The sequence below is a fragment of the Heteronotia binoei genome, chromosome 16, assembly GCF_032191835.1.
Source record: "Heteronotia binoei isolate CCM8104 ecotype False Entrance Well chromosome 16, APGP_CSIRO_Hbin_v1, whole genome shotgun sequence".
Lineage (NCBI taxonomy): Eukaryota > Metazoa > Chordata > Lepidosauria > Squamata > Gekkonidae > Heteronotia > Heteronotia binoei.
The window spans coordinates 38,674,355-38,691,508 of NC_083238.1; the positions used below are offsets into that span (position 1 = coordinate 38,674,355).

Consider the following 17,154-nt stretch of genomic DNA (forward strand, 5'->3'; position numbering starts at 1 on the left):
AAATAAGGATGCCAGCCTCCAGGTAGGACCTGGGGATCCCCTGGAATTTCAGCTCATCTATAGAGTTTCCCTGAAAAAAAAATAGATCTTTTGGAGCTGTACGGCATTGTGCCCTCACTGAGGTCCTTGTGCTCCCTTGGCGTCAACCCCAAATCTCCAGGAGTTTCCCAACTTGGATCTGGCAGCCCTGCCTCCAAAGCATTCATTTTCTCCAATGGTTCTGCAGTCTGGTGCAGAGTGGTAAAGCAGCAGTACTGCAGTGCTGTGGTCTGAACTCTCTGCTCACGACCTGAGTTCGATTCCAGCGGAAGCTAGATTCAGGTAGCCGGCCCAAGGTTGACTCAGCCTTCCATCCTTCCGAGTTCGGTAAAATGAGTGCCCAGCTTGCTGGGGGGAAAGTGTAAAAAAGACTGGGGAAAGCAATGGCAAACCACCCCATAAAAAGTCTGCTGTGAAAATGTCACCCCAGAGTTGAAAACAACTGGTGCTTGCAGAGGGGACCTTTCCTTTCCTTTCCTTTCTGCAGTCTGGAGATGAGTTAAATAGTAAAGAGTCCAGCAGCACTCTTTATTTATTTATTTTGCGGATTTATAGTGCACCCTTTCCCATAATGGGCTCAGGGCGGATTACAACATTATAATAATAGAATAATTAAAAATCCAACAATAAAACAATTCAAACATGCAGATAAGACAGCCCGGAAGGTAAAAGCACAATTTACAGATTAGAACATAGATGTCATGTCAGAAATGTCAGCCTGATCTCTAGCAGACTAGCAGTCAGGATCAGTGTTCCCTCTAAACTGCAGTCCTGTGAGCAAAAATTCTACTTTCTACTGGCATTAAAGCTGTGAGCTCCTGCATGAATGATTGTGATCTGGGGTCATCCTTCCTGAGCTAAGACAAAAATGTGTGAGCTAGAGGCTAAAAATGTGTGAGCTAGCACACTCTAACTCAGCTTGGAGGGAACGCTGGTCAGGATGGTAAAGTCAGAGCAGGGAGGCGAAGATGGCATAAGACTAACACCTTTTTATTGTAGCATAAGCTTTCGGGAAACACATCGTGAGATGCACTGGAGACTTGTTTCGGCTTATGCCTACAACTAAATGCGTTAGTTTAAAAGGTGCTACTGGATTCCTTACTCTTTTGCAGCAACAGACTAACTCCTCTGGAGATGAGCTGTAATCCCGGGAGATCCCCAGGAGGCTTGGCACCCACCCCTACAGCTGCAAGGAAAACCGCCATAGATGGGTAAAAAAGTGGAAGCTGGGACGGAGGACGGGGAGGGGGCGTCCCAGGCAGCCGTTTCCCACGGCCATTCCCCGCCCTATCTCTCGCTCGCCGTCTCTTGCCCGGCCCGCCAAACTTCCCTCCCTCCCCTCGCCCTCCTCAGAGCGCCTCGTTGGGGGGAAGCCGGAGAGGCCGCCGGGCCCTAAGGGGGGGGGGTGCTCGTTTATCGCCTTCTCTCTCCCCCGGCTGCCGCCTCTGCCATGAGGGCGCAAAAAGGCGGGCAAATCCTTCCTCCCCCGTCGGCGCCACCTCGGCCCTGCCCTGCCCGGGCGTCCCCTTGCCCGCGCGCCTGACGGGTTTTCCAAGGGGAGAAACGAAAGTCTGGGGACGGGCCGCTTTGTGAAGGGATGAGGGCGGTGGGGAAGGAGCTGAAGGAAGGCGGCTTCTTCTTCTCAGGGACGCAGCTGCTCCTGGCCCTGGGTTTCTGCTGCTGCTGCTGCCTGCGGGCGGCTCAGCCCTACAACCTGGACGCGCCCAGCGCCCTGGTCTTCCAAGGGCCAGAGGGCACCTTGTTTGGCTACTCGGTGCTGCTGCACAGCTACGGGCCCAGCAGATGGTAAGTTGGGAAGACAAAAAGGACGCTGGCGGGTGGGGGGGGCCCTAGGGGTGCCAGCCTCCAGGTGGGACCTGGAGACAGCTCCCTCTAAACTGTGGAGGCTTGTGAGCAAAAATTCCACTTTGTGAGCAACTACTGGGATTAAAGTCGTGAGCTACTGCGTAAGCTAGTTTGCTCTGGGGCAGTGTTCCCTCTAAGCTGCGGAGGCTTGTGAGCAAATATTCTACTTTGTGACCCCCTGGCATTAAAGTTGTGAGCTGTTGCACAAGTTAGTTTGCTCTGGGGCAGTGTTCCCTCTAAGCTGCAGAGTCTTGTGAGCAAATATTCTACTTTGCGAGCAACTACTGGGATTAAAGTCGTGAGCTACTGCATAAACTAGTTTTGCTCTGGGGCAGTGTTCCCTCTAAGCTGCGGAGTCTTGTGAGCAAATGTTCTACTTTGTGAGCCCCTGGCATTAAAGTTGTAAGCTACTGCACAAATTAGTTTGCTCCAGGGCCATTTTGACCTGAGCTAAGACAAAAAAGTGTGAGTGGGAGGCTGAAAAGCCAAGTTAGCTCACACTGACTCAGCTTAGAGGGAACACTGGAGACAACCCCGCCCCCTCAATTACAGGTCATCTCCAGACTACAGAGATCGGTTCCCCTGGAGAAAATGGATGCTTTGCAGAGTAGACCCTGTGGCATTATGCCCCACTGGGGTCCTCCCCAGACCAGCTAGGGATGCCAGCCCCCAGGTGGGAACTGGGGATCCTCTGGAATGACACCTCATCTCCATACTGCAAGGATCAGTTCCCCTGGAGAAAATGGATTCTTTGGAGAGTGTGGCCTTGCACCTCACTGAGGTCCCGGTCCTGCAAAAGTTCCACCCCCCCACCCCCCAATCTCCAGGAGTTTGCAAACCTGGCTCTGGCAACCCTGCTCCATCTGCAAATCTTAAGGAGTTTCTCAATATGGAGCTGAAAACCCAGTCTCCTCCATCCCTTGTTGGTGGCCAGGTCAGATTTGGCAACTCTAGTCTTAAAGCTGCCATTCTTAGCAGGGGACAGCCGGGGAGGGGGGGGGGGACTCGGGGCCTGAGTCGGAGAGCAAATACTCCCCCCCCCCTTAAAGATTCCTTTTCTGAGGCATTAGAGTGTGAACTGCACCCCCTGCCTCCAGTTTTATTTATTTGCTTTGTGTAAACCCTACCTTTCTCCTGAAGCCTACTCAGCGCGGCTCCATGAGCCTACTCAGCGCGGCTCATGTTATTGTTTTCCCATTTCACCTGCACAACAGCCCTGTGAGGTAGGTGAGGTGGAGAGTGTGTGCTGCCCCAAAGTCACAGTTGAACGCAGGCTCTTTGTTCTGATGATGTGGAGTAGAGGTGTTGGTTTGAAAACAGAGGTGGTGATGGTGATGGTGGGGAGACAGAAAGACTCCCTCCCAGGGGGATTGAGGGCTGTCATCAAATACTTCTTTAGGAGTTTGACTCTCTGGCTGACATTTTATTCCCCCCCCTTCCCCTCCAGGCTTGTAGTGGGAGCTCCTAAAGCCAACTGGTCCACAAACAGCTCAGTGGTGAACCCAGGTGCGATTTTCAAATGCCAAATTGGGAAGAATCCCGAGAGGAATTGTGACCTGTTCCAAGTGGGTGAGTGGAGTGGGGAGTTGGTGTGCAGCCAAAGACGGTGTTCCGTCTCTGGCGAAGCTCTCCGAAAGCCCTTATGCAAGATTGGTTGCGCGCAGATGGTGGCCATGCCCTCCTGTAAACTCTTTCTTGCCCCCTTTTCCTTATCTACAATGGTGGTTCTTTTTCTCTCGGTTCTCAACAAAACACCTAAAAGGATAAACCGGAGTTGCTGGATGACTTATTTAGCAGAAGAACAGTCAGGCAAGGGTTCTCTTGTGCCCAGGTACATTTTTGATGGTTGCCAGCAGGTTGTACTGAAATGCTGTTAGGCTCAGCGCAGCATCATTCGCTTTGAACTCTTACTTGATTGTGGCTTTGATAGGATGATGCTTTCCTTTGTAAATGTACAGTGAACCATTTCACCCTGTTTTTCCCCACTACAACTCTTTCTGCATTATGTACTTAACTCTTTATATTTTATTTATGTAATTAGAAGGAGTGGGAAGTGTTCAAGTGATCCACATCCATAGTCAGTTCAAGTAAGGTGAGACTGCATATCGCCAAACAAAAACAACAAATAAGTCTCTTTTGCATCTGTAAAATCAATGGCATATAACAGTATCCATAGGTGGTCCATGTGCTAGCCGGAATAGACATGGACAACATTACATTATCAGATTGAGATCATGTGAATGAAGCTGATTTATATACCGCCCTCCCTCCTCATATGTATCTCTATGAAGAATCCTGTTGCCCATGGGGCACTAAGGCAACTGTATGGTTTTAACGAGTATATTTTTCTGTATGTTGTGAATAAGTGGAGCTAATTTTAAGCACATGCTTCTGCTTCACACTCTGTGCCAAAATTTAGAAGTGAGGGATGTGTCAATACTTTCTGTGAGGCGGGTTCATATATTTTCAGGCTTCATGTCCCCTTGACATGACAACTGAATGAGCTTTCCTGGCATAAAATGGATCATAAATAATTGTATTACCATAGTTACACAAAAAGGAAGATGACTGTAAAGGGAAGGCAACCCTACATACATATAACTGGCATATGAATTTAAGATGGTCACTTTTTGGGAGATTGTGTGCTGGATGTGTATTCTTATAACCAAGGATAAAATGTAAATTCCCGTCTTAACATTTATCTAGAGTTTGAGAAATTAAAAGTCAGTTTGCAGTTTAAAAGTGAATTGTTGATGACTTAAAATTGTATTCTAGAACCTTATGCCTAGCCTAGTTTCCTACTGTTGGCTCTGAACACTCATTTCATAAACTTGTGGGAGCTTAAGATAAACCTTTTAAAGTATGATAAATAACATGAGTTCAAGAGTTTCCAAGCAAAGTTCAATGATAATTACAGTCAGTAAAGACCAGAGATCGTGAGTGAAGTACTACATATTTTAAAAAATTATGCTGACAGGAGTTTAAATCAAAGGGACTTGCTCTTAATTTCTTTTTCTCCTCGGAATGCTGGTTTTCAAAGATAAATTGAAGCTGTTTGCATTTCATATCAACCACCATGAAAATGTGGTCTTTCAAGAAAAAGGGTCCTATTGAGTGAAATGTCCCCTGATCATGGGGTCTGGTTGATAAATCTGTTTGTATATGCTTCAAAGATGAAAGATGGAACTTCTCTTCTACACTTAAAAATTTCTGGAGTATGGAGACAAGTGCCTTCTAAAGAGACAGCAAATGAAGGCGTTTTTGTATGGTCACCGTATCTCCCGATTTGAAATTCTGGTCACCATATCTCCAAATAGACCTTGCAGAGCAGGAAAAAAATACAGAGGAAGGTGACCAAGGTGTTTAGGGAGTTGGAGCATGTTCCCTATGAAGAAAGACTGAAGTGTCTGGGACTTTTCTCTCATCTGTCTGGGGCAAGTGATGCTCTAATTCTTGGCACTTGGTAGGCCTTCTAGTGTCCTGGCCCCACTGATGGACGTCCTGATGGGACCCGGGATTTTGGCCACTGTATGACACAGAGTGTTGGACTGGATGGGCCATTGGCCTGATTCAGTATGGCTTCTCTTATGTTCTTATGTTTTCAGTTTAAGCGGGGGACATGATAAAACTACGCATGGGGCAGAGAGAGTTGGGAGAGTTCTTGGTGTTGGGGGGGGGGGCAACAGGAGGGAAGACTTCTGGATTTCTGGTCCTGCTGGTGGACCTGATGGCACTTGAGTTTTGGCCACTGTGTGACACAGAATGTTGGATTGGATGGGCCATTGACCTAATCCAGCATGGCTTCTGTTATGTTCTTATGACCTCAGGGTCTTCACAACAAGAATTGCTTCTCTTTTCCCTGCTTGAAAGAGATGAGATCCATGACTGCCGGGACAAGAATGTTTTCTGTGGTGACTCTGTCTTTGCATGCAATAACATCAGTTCCTGTGCACAAAATGCCCTCGGATGAGCTGCACAGAAACAGAGCTCTCTGTGTGAGGGCAAAGTTAGAAGGAGGTGAGAAGGTGGCACGGTCTGCCAGCTAAAGTCATAGAATCAAAAAGTCCATCCAGTCCAACCCTCTGCACCATGCAGGATACTGCCTTTTCTCTCATCTAATTAGGTGGCAGCCTGTATTGTTTAGGTGCTTTTTAAAAAAATATCCTGACGTGATTGTAATGGTATTATATGTTTTAACAAGTCAGGTTTCTGATCGGGCTTAAGGAGTTTGTTTAATTACAAGCTGCTTTGAACAACTAGGAGAAACCATTTAGAAATGTCATAAATTAAAGATACGATGGTGCTTTTCATTGCTTTTTAAAGCAGGGGTGTCAAACATGCAGTCCAGGGGCCAAATCAGGCCCCCAGAAGGCTCCTATCAAGCTCATGAGCAACTCGTTGTTTGCTTCCTTCTCGTCGGGGTAGGCGCTCAGCACACCGTCCAGCAGCTGCCCTCTGCCGCTCCGGCCGTAGCTCTTGGGGGGCTGCGCGGCTGCTTTCCCGTATGAAAGGCTCCCCCAAGAGCGTGTCTGGCGGGGTGCAGCTGGCCCGGACCTTGACCCCAAAGGCGCTGTCAGTGGCGCAGTACTGGGGGAGCAAGCAGGGCCGGCCGAAGAAGTCCTCCACTTCCCGCCGCTTGCTCTTCTTACTCCTCTTCCTGTGGGCTAAGGCCTGGCAGGAGGCGCACAAGGCCTCCAGGTCTGCCTTGGAGATGAGCAAGCACTTGACGGCGTGCGTCGGCACTGAGCTGAGGGCTTTGAGGGTGCGCAGCTTCTGCAGGTCGTCTGCGGGATGCCCTTCGGCAGGCCTGCGGGATGCCCTTAAACAGGTCACTGAAGACCTGGGGCAGGGCGAACAGGCGTGTCCTGTTGATCTGCAGGTAGCTCAAAGGGATGCTGTCGATTTCTTGGTAGCTGGCTTGGAAATCTCCATTGTAATCCATGGCGGCAGCTGGAATCCTTGAATATGAGGATATTCAAGAAGACTAAAACTGAAACAACTGGAATGTATTATTAGCACCAAATCATTTTTAAAATGTTTTAATTGTTATATTGTTTAAGGTTTTAATTAATGTTTAATATTTGTACATATTTTTACTGTTGTGAGCCTCCCTGAACCTGCTTCGGCGGTGAGGGTGGGATATAAATCTAATAAAATAAATAAATAAATTCTCCCTCTCTTGCTTTTTTCTGCATCACAACTTACTTTGCCAGGCTTGCTCAATCGCACAGGAGCTACAGAGCAAAGCGCTTCCCTTGGGGAGGAAGTGGGGGAAGGAGAGCTAGCTTTGCCAGGCTCTCTTAGTTGCACAACAGAGCTACTAAGCCAAGCCTCTCTTCCTTCTGTTGGCTGAGGCTCAGCAAATTAGTGAGGTGGATTAGGCTGTGTGTGTGTGTTTGTCCATGTCCTTTATAAGTTTATATCTCCCCTACCTGGCATAACATTTTATGACACACATGGCCCGACCCAACAAGGTAAAGACCCGTCCTTCAACACAAATGAGTTTGACACTCCTGTTTTAAAGCTCTCCATGGTCTGGGTGCTTCTTTCTTGGAGGACCACACCTCCACTAATGCAATCATCTCCTAACCTTGCCCTCACACAGAGAGCTCTGTTCCTGTGCAGCTCATTCTGTGCAGCATTTTGGTCACGGGCTGATGTTATTGCATGCAAAGAAGTGTGAGGGAGTGCCTTCATTTCCTGTTTTTAGGGGACTACTTAAGTGTATTTTATCATGGGCTGATGGAAAGATTGGACAGGAAGGTCTATAGTAGGCTTTTAAAAATAATGTTATTGATATTGATAATGTTACTGCAATTTGTTCTCTGACACCTTGTTAGCCACCTCAAGTCCCCTGGGAAAAAGATGGGGTACAAATATTTAGCTTTTAATAATAATAAATATTCCGTTGAAAAGGCATACATAACCATTTTCTTCCACCAGCAATTCAGCTACTGCCGTGTTTTTTCTAGTTAGCATAAGAAGAAGATGAAGAACATAAGAGAAGCCATGTTGGATCAGGCCAATGGCTCATCCAGTCCAACACTCTGTGTCACACAGTGGCCAAAAAAACCCCAAGTGCCATCAGGAGGTCCACCAGTGGGGCTAGAAGCCCTCCCACTGTGCCCCCCCAAGCACCAAGAATACAGAGCATCACTGCCCCAGATAGAGAATTCCAACAATAGTTTGGCAGAGAATTCTTCCAATGATTGGCAGAGAATTCTAGCGATCATGGGTTCAAATTTGTTTGAACGAGCACCATTTTAGATTTGGGGAGAGAAAGAATGTATAACCTCTGAATACACAGTGCCTATATGTGAGACAGAGATAACTTGTCAAGCATGATAACGTGATCTGAAACACTGGGGGATTTCCCAGATTCTGCCAGAATGGTGCTGATTTGTATGCACTGCTGTGTTGTTGACACTGCACTGCAAAGGCATGCACAGTCTTTGAAGTGGCAGAGCTAAGGCTCAGCTGGCACACAACGAGGTTTGGCACAGCAATCTGTATATAAGGGGAAAAAACAGAATTTTGTGATTGAGGTGCCAGCAGCGGTGAAGTCTCTCATCAGTGGAAGTAGTTATGCAGGGGAGTAGAGAGTTGGTGCAGGAGCTAGAAAGGATTTAAGGAAAGCTCCCAAGTGACAGCAAAGCAGAGAACTTGCCCAGGAAACAGGTGCCTGGCTGTTAAAATCATTGGCAGTGTGGGAGGGCACTCTTGATGTGGTGGTGGAAATGGCTGTCTTGAACTTGTACATGGTAGAGACCAGGGGTGGAATTCTAACAGGAGCTCCTTTGCATATTAGGTCACACACCCCTGATGTAGCCAATCCTTCAAGAATTTATAAGGCTCTAATTTGTAAGCTCTTGGAGGATTGGCTACATTACGTGTGTGGGGCCTAATATGCAAAGGAGCTCCTGCTAGAATTCCACCCCTGGTAGAAATCAACGTTCTATCAGGTCTCTCAGGCTGTCTTTTGAAGATCAAAACTGATTGGGCGTGACGCAAGCTTTCTGGGAAGTGGTCATGGTTGCTGTCTATAGCCATATGCAACTGGTAGCCAAGCCAGGTGAACCACCTGCTATGTAAGCATGGCTTTCTGAGCAAGCAGCTCATTTGCTAAGTCCCAAGAGAAGCAGCAAATAAGACTTCAGGATGAGATTGCAGTGGAGTCTCCTGTTAAACAATTGTCACCCGAACTGGATTGGGTGGGGATTACTCATACCACACTTGACACCTCATGTCAGCCTGGTACTGTTTCCCAGTGTTACTTAATTCTGCTTGCTTTGCTCATTTCCCAGTTGCATGAAAATGAAGAAGCGTTTTCTAATGTACATGTAAACTGAACTTTTTTGGTGTTTTTTGTGCAGGTTAGGGAACCTCCTCTTCCCCAGTAGCAAGGTCAAAAACATAGTAATAGCATTGGAAAGAAGGGGTAATATGGCAGTGAAAACCACACTTGCAGAGGCAACGGTGTCGCCACCTGCTTGCCACAGCCTTCCTTGCTGATGGGCTCCCCACATTGGACGTTGGCAGATACCAAAGCACAAGGCAGTGATACAAACATACAGTAGTTAATATTACTTAACTCAGTGTGGTGCTGTGGTTAAAATGTTGGCATAGGAATGAACTGAAATCCCCAGTCAGCCATGAAGCCCGTCCCTCTCTGTCTCAGTCAGCCTTTTTTATGGGATTGGCACCATCTAATCCAGGGGTGTCAAACATACAGCCTGGGGGCTGAAAGGCCCCCGGAGGGCTCCTATTAGGCCCCTGAGCAACTGGCTGTCATCTGCGTGCTTATCCCTCTCTCTTGCTTCCTTCTGCATCTCAACTTGCTTTGCAAGGCTTGCTCAATCGCACAGGAGCTACAGAGCAAAAACTGTTTTCTCCATTGGCTGAGGCTCCTCCCTTGGGGAGGAAAGGGGGAAGGCAGAGCTTGTTTTTCCAGGTTCTCTCAATCACACAGCAGAGCTACTGATCCAAGCCTCTCTTCCTTCTATTGGCTGAGGCTTCTCCCCTTCCTGGCCCCCTGGGGAAGGAAGGAAAGAGCCAGAGCTTCCTTTGCCCAGTTCCCTGGATCCCATGGGAGAAATACAAAGAAAGCACCTTTAAAACCAACAAGTGCTAACGTTTTAAACACATTTTAAGTTTTTTAAAATTAATTGTGTTTGTCTATGTCCTTTACAAAGTTTACATCTCTGCTACCTAATCTTTAATAGGTATTCAGATGGCCCGGCCCAACAAGGTCTCATTTATGTCAGATTTGGCCCTCATAACAAATGACACACCTGGTCTAATCATTATTATTCTCAGTAATAAAAGACAAAGCATTTTTGAATTTTTGATTCTTTTAGGATATGCATATGTTATGCAAATGACATACAGGATTAGCTGGCAGTGCAAAGTCAGTTGCAGGGGAGTTGGCCATTTCAGCAGCTGGTAAACTGAGGAGGGGGGGGGGGTGGACCAGTACATCTCTATCTTTCATACTGAGTGTCTGATCAGGATTGGTCCTTATGGCATTTTGAAATGGCAGTGGAGTACTTGAGTTGGTTATGAGGATGCTGTTGTGGCTAGTTTGGTCCTTAGCATACCAGAGGTCTCAGGTGTAGCACTTAGAATCACAGAGTTGGAAGTTACTCCAAGGTCATCTAGTCCAACCTCCAGGGGTGTTAAACTCATTTGTTATGAGGGCTGAACCTGACATAAATGAGACCTTGTTGGGCCAGGCCAAGCAATGTTGGGTTGGGCTGGGCCATGTTCGGCCGGGCCATGTGTGTACCTATTTAAGGTTAGGTAGCAGAGAAATAAACTTTATAAAGGATACAGACAAACACAATTAAAACATGCTTAAAACGTTAGCACTCATTGGTCTTAAAAGTGCTTTCTTTGTATTTCTCCCATGGGATCCAAGGAACTGGGCAAAGGAAGCTCTGGCTCTTTCCTTCCTTCCCCAGGAGACCAGGACGAGGAGGAGCCTCAATCAATAGAAGGAAGACAGGTTTGGCTTAGTAGCTCTGCTGTGTGATTGAGAGAGCCTGGCAAAGCAAATTGACCCTCCTCCTCTCCCCAAGGAAGGAGCCTCAGCAAATGGAAAAAATGGAGGCTTTGCTCTGTAGCTCCTGTGCAATTGAGCATGCCTGGCAAAGCAAGCTGTGATGCAGAAGGAAGCAAGAGAGGGAGAAGGAAGCAGATGACAGCCAGTTGCTCAGGGGCCTGATAGGAGCCATCTGAGGGGCCTGATTTGGCCCCCGGGCCGCATGTTTGACACCCCTGGGAAATTCATAAATACCTTTACCAGCTTCACTTACCTCACAGGATGTCTGCTATGGGGGAGGAAGGTAAAGGAGACTGTAAGCCTCTCTGAGACTCAGATTCAGAGTGAAGGGTAGGATATAAATCCAATATAATCATAATCATCAGTTGTCTTCATCATCATCATCTTTCCTTACCACAGTCTAAATTTGCTAAGAGTGTGTTCTGATTAGGCATGATTGCATCTCCACTTCCCAACTCCACTCTCATTCTTGGTGCCAGTTGTCATCCGGAAGATCATTTTTCTAAGGCTTGTTTTGCTGTTCATGTTACAATGAATAGGGAACTTTTTGCTGTGTCACAACTTTACAGGACGCAGAAGTTGTTGGTTTTTTTCCCCCTGGGGCAGGGACAGAAGCCCACCTTTCTGGGGGAAGGTAAGGTCAGCCGCTGGGAGTGGACTTCTTGTTTCCTGCACCCTCAGCTCCCCTGCAAGGCTGGGAAGCAGCAAGAAACTTGAGGTGGGAAGACCAGAAGCTTCTCCAAGCTTTTTTCTGTGCCCAGGAACTCAGTAATTTTTTCCGGGGAGAGGAAGGTGAAACAAGGACGAGACTGTGAACTTTCAGGGGAAGGGGCATCAGTAGTTTCTGGTCTCAAAATCAGTTGAGAGACAGTTGAAATGTGTTCACCAGCTGCTTGAGTAGTCCAGTGTGAGCCAAACTTCTGAGATGGGCTCACTGTGAAACTTGTTAAATCCCTGCTTGAAATAGGCTACCTGGTTACAATAGATTCCATCCTCCAGTGTCCCTTTTCAGTGGGGACTAACACCTGTGACTCTACATTTGCTCCAGTGAGAGAGTTTGTATGTATTATCTATTTTGTAGGCATAATTTTTAATTAACAGAGGAAGCTGGTCCAATCCGTTAGGGAGCCAAGTGTTTCAAGTAATCAGACTCTTTTACTCACCTCTTCTGTCTGTATTCCCCACCTCCCAACATGCTGGCATAGGTTTGATTGCAAAGCACTTAGAACCATAGAATTGGAAGGGACCCCCAGGGTCATCTAGCCCAACCCCCTGTACAATGCAGGAAATTCACAAACACTTACTCTACTACTACTGTGATGTGATGGTTATGCTGTTGTAACTTCACTATGTTGGTGTATTTTTGAGTTCTGGCAGCGTAACTTGCAGACGGAATTGCTGTTCTAGTGTGATTCATGCCTTCTCAAAGACGGCAATTTAATTTTCCCCTTGGTTCTAGGTCATCCAAGTGGGGAATGGTGTGGAAAGAGATGTGTGGAAGAACGAGATAATCAGTGGCTTGGAGTTAGTTTGTCAAGGCAGCCTGGAGAAAATGGTTTTATCGTGGTGAGTATCATCTTCTAACTTTGGGATGCAAGCTCTGTGGTTTTCTTGCTTTTTTATACAGCCTTTTGTTTTTGCATAGGTTTGCGGCCATCGGTGGAAAAATATCTTCCATATGAAAAATAACGACAAACTTCCTAATGGCATTTGCTATGATATACCTCCTAATTTTCCAGATTTGCTGAGTAGAAGAATATGTCCTTGTTATCAGGGTAAGTAAAGGTGCTGCTGATTGACAGAAGGGATATATTATATTACTGCTTTACAGAAAGCCAAAATTCAAATTTTGACAAGTATGATTCTGCAAATATATGTGTCCAAGGTCAGGGTTTTTTGCATCAGCCATAAGTGTAAGAAACCTTTTATTTTTAAAAAAGAGATACAAGGAGAGGGGGGTGGATTTGTCTCATAAATACAAGCAATGCAACTTAGTAGCCATTTGATTGTACAATTCTGAACGATAACAACCATTTAAAAAAATTTAAAGGATTCTACAGCACATTAATCTGAAAATCATCATTTACACAAGAACACTGTCAGTGTTCAGTTTGGTTGAAGGGGAGATAATCCAAACTGACATTTTTTATGGGAATGACAAAATCATGACAGCTTGAGAGGGTTGGTCAGTAAAAACTCTGCTGCTTCCGTCAAGAGTTCGGGAGGGATCTTGGATGCCTCCTTGAATATAGAGGCATCAGTCACACACATGGCCAGGCTGGTATTTTTTCCTCTGCGCCAGGCTTGGCAACTGGCCCCTTTACTGTCATATCCCAACCTAGCCACATTAATCTATGCTACAGTCACCTCCAGGCTAGACTACTGTAACTCACTTTGTGCTGGCCTGCCCTTGAAACTGACCTGGAAGCTCCAACTGATCCAGAATATGGTGGTAAAAGTCTTGACAGAAATGCCGTGGATGGCACATATTCAACCAGTGCTGCACCAGCTACACTGGCTTCCAGTGGAGTACAGAGTCAAGTTCAAGGTTTTGGTGCTGACCTTCAACTGCCAGACTTTTGGTGGTTGAGGACAGTGATGGTTGAGGACAGCTTTGAGTGTCAGGGACTGACATATCTATGGGACCATCTCCTTCATTTTGACCCCAGGAGAGCGCTACTCTCTTTGGATGACAACTTACTGGTGGTCTCCAGCCCTAGAGACATCCAGCTGTCTTCAACTAGGACCAGGGCTATCTCACTCCTGGCCCCCAGTTGGTGGAACTCTCTGCAGAATACCATCAGGTCCCTTCAATTCTGCAGGGCCTATAAGATGGAGATGTTCCTCCAGTTTTTTGGTGGTTGAGGACAGCAATGGTTGCCATCTTGGATGGCACCCTCTTTTGCTCATTGCATTCGCTCTGCCCCTCTTTCCCCCACCTATGAAGTGGTCATCAGTCTGAAATGAGAAATAATTTCATTATCTGATTCTTTTCGATTATGGGTCAAATGTTATTTAAATATTTTATCTGATGCCTGATGTTTTTATCATTATTGTATGTTACCAGAACCCTGCAGCAATATAAAAAAAAATCCTATCTGTCCCATAATTGGTCTGGAGTGGAAGTGAACTGAGGTTTTGCCAATCCACCTTTGTTCAGCCAGTTCAGAGTAGGGGTTAAGTGCGTGGATTTATATCTGGGAGAACTGGGTTTGATTCCCTATTCCTCCACTTGCAGCTGCTGGAATGTCCTTGGGTCAGCCATAGCTCTTGTAGGAGTTGTCCTTGAAAGGGCAGCAGCTGTGAGAGCTCTCTCAGCCCCACCCACCTCACAGGGTGTGTGTTGTGAGGGGAGAAGATATAGGAGATTGTGAGCCACTCGGAGACTGTTGGATATAAATCTGCAGTCTTCTTCGAGAGGCATAGCACAGAACTGTATGTTCACAGTACGCACTCCTAAGCGCCACTGCACCATTATTGCAGCCTTGAGCCTTCGTCCTATGGGTCAGGACCCTCAGATACCTCATAGATCCCTATCTGCAGGTTGTGTTCCACGTTGCTGGGTTTTGGGGGGGGGGGGGTGGAAAGCCCCTGTGACTAATATGCACGCATCAAGAACAAGGTGCTGTGCTCCCTTTGCACATCTGCCCCAAAGGAACGAGCAGCAGGACAGTGAGGCAGGGTTAATCAGTGATGGCGAGAGTTTCTTTTTAGCAAGAGCAGGTTCTAGAGAATGTTTTGATCACCTGACTGCGATGTCATCTGAATTCCTACCGCAAGCTTATACCTCAGTGATTCCCATCTTACTGCCCATTATCAGAGTGGGTCCTGAGTCTGGAAAGAGGGAAGACCCCTTTACCTAGATGGACATGGCCTTCCATTGTTTTTCTTCTTGCCCTTGCCTCAGATGGTATGCTAAGGCCAAGTATGGTCACGGATGAGCAAACTGTGTTTCACAAAGATATGCAGTGACCTGCTAGGTCAGGGGTGGACAAACTGTGGCTTGGGAGCCACATTTGGAGAGCCAGTTTGGTGTAGTGATTAAGTGCGCGGACTCTTATCTGGGAGAACCGGGTTTGATTCCTCACTCCTCCACTTGCAGCTGCTGGAATGGCCTTGGGTTAGCCATAGCTCTCACAGGAGTTGTCCTTGAAAGGGCAGCTGCTGCGAGAGCCCACTCATCCCCACCCACCTCACAGGGTGTTTGTTGAGGGAGGAGAATTTATAGGAGATTGTAAGCCACTCCGAGTCTCTGATTCAGAGAGAAGGGCAGGGTATAAATCTGCAGTCGTCTTCTTCTCTTTCACACATATTGTGTGGCTCTCAGAGCTTCCACTGCCCCATTGACTGGCTTGGAGAAGGCATTTAAGGTCTCTTTAAATCACTTATCCAGCAGCTTGGAGAAGGCATTTAAAGTTAAAGTTGCTTTCTTTCTACCTCTCCCCCCCATCTATGTCCCTCCCTTCCACCCTGTCTTGCCACTCTCTAACATCTGACATTTATTCAATGTGGCTCTTAGGTTAAGCAAGTTTGGTCACCCCTTTGCTAGGTTTTTACCAGCTTTCCCTTGTAACAAATAACTACAACTTGCCCTTGGAGCTGTTGGTATTAATTATGGCTCTTTGCTTAAGGAGCTGAAGGCAAAGGGATTAATGGGAGAAGATTGACTCTGTTCTTCTGTGCTCTTTTGACAGTCTAGTGCCCATCTCCTTTTCACCCTGGCTCTAGGATACCTGATATGTCCCTGCTTTTTTTGGGCAATTCTGACCCAGCAGCTAGAATGATTAAAGGGTTAGAACACTTTCCCTATGAAGAAAGGTTAAACCGCTTGAGGCCCTTTAGCTTGGAGAAATGTTGACTGAGGCGTGACATGATAGAGGTTTACACAATTATGCACAGGATAGAGAAGGTAGAGAAAGAAGTACTTTTCTCCCTTTCTCGCAATACAATGAAATTGTACATGGACACTCAATGAAATTGCTCGGCAGTCAGGTTAGAATTGATAAAAGGAAGTACTTCTTCTTCCAAAGGGTGATTAATATGTGGAATTCACTGCCATAGGAGGTGATGGCGGCTGCAAACATAGACAGCTTCAAGAGGGGATTGGATAAACATGGAACAGAGGTCCATCAGTGGCTGTTAGCCACAGGATATTGATGGAACTCTCTGTCTGGGGCAGTGATTCTCTGTATTCTTGGTGCTTGGGAGGGGCAACAGTGTGAGGACTTCTAGTGTCCTGGCCCCACTGATGGACCTCCTGATGGCACCTGGGTTTTTTTGACCACTGTGTGACACAGAATGTTGGACTGGATGGGCCATTGACCTGATCCAACATGGCTTCTCTTATGTTTTTATGACCCCCGCTGTCTGCCTCCATCCAAATACGGTGAACAGAAAGACCTGTAAAATAAACGGCATTTGGGGAGCAAATTTTGCACTATGCCTTGAGGTCCTTTGGAAGGTATTATAAAAGGGTTCTTTTATCTGAAATTGTAAGTAGGAATGGGAAGAAAAACAGTAAGATGAACAATAAATGCACATTGTTAATGAAGCTTGCAGGAAAAAATCACTACATTGATGTTCCAGTGGATTAAGAAATTTCTTCCAGATCTATTGATTTTTTTCTTTGAACCTGATAAGCCAGAGTTCTGAAATCAGGGTTGAGCAGAGATGAATGGGGTCACTTCTCAAATCCTTTATTCTGTCACTGCTCAATAGGATATTATCCTGCAGTTGGGTGTTGGTAGTTAATCCCAATTCCTTTGTCAAAACAGCTGTGGAGAATTTGTGATATTGTTTGTAGCAGATTACTGCTCTGAGAATATATCAAATCATTTCCCCTGTTTTTGCTGTTGTGAATATTCAGATGCCTTGCAAAGATACGGAGAAAAACATGGAGCATGCCAAGTTGGGATACATACATTTTATATAGAGGTATGTCCCCCCCCCCTCCTGAATATTGTATCTCTGTTAAACTTGCTGTTACGTCCTAGGAACTGAGAAGTATATGTGGGGGTTTTAAAATAATAAATCCTCACTTATCCTGATCTGTTACTAGATCTTTCATGTGATCATGTGCTTTTCATTCTATTTATTCTCTTCATTGTAATCTATTGGAACAGAGTTCTAGTTAATAGGAAAGCTTTCCCCCTAATTATTAGCCATGTTTGTATGTAGTAGTAGAGCAA

At 46.3% G+C, this 17,154-nt stretch overlaps 1 protein-coding gene across 1 annotated transcript in view; it reads left to right on the forward strand.

Moving 5' to 3' along the window:
• The first annotated feature begins 1,636 nt into the window (after positions 1 to 1,636).
• Positions 1,637 to 17,154, forward strand: part of ITGA4 (integrin subunit alpha 4) — a 73,715-nt gene continuing 58,197 nt past the window's right edge. Inside the window, exons 1-5 of the mRNA XM_060257023.1 lie at positions 1,637 to 1,845; positions 3,353 to 3,474; positions 12,426 to 12,532; positions 12,612 to 12,741; positions 16,833 to 16,900. Coding sequence (XP_060113006.1) covers positions 1,637 to 1,845; positions 3,353 to 3,474; positions 12,426 to 12,532; positions 12,612 to 12,741; positions 16,833 to 16,900 — 636 coding nt within the window. The remainder of the gene's footprint in view (positions 1,846 to 3,352; positions 3,475 to 12,425; positions 12,533 to 12,611; positions 12,742 to 16,832; positions 16,901 to 17,154) is intronic.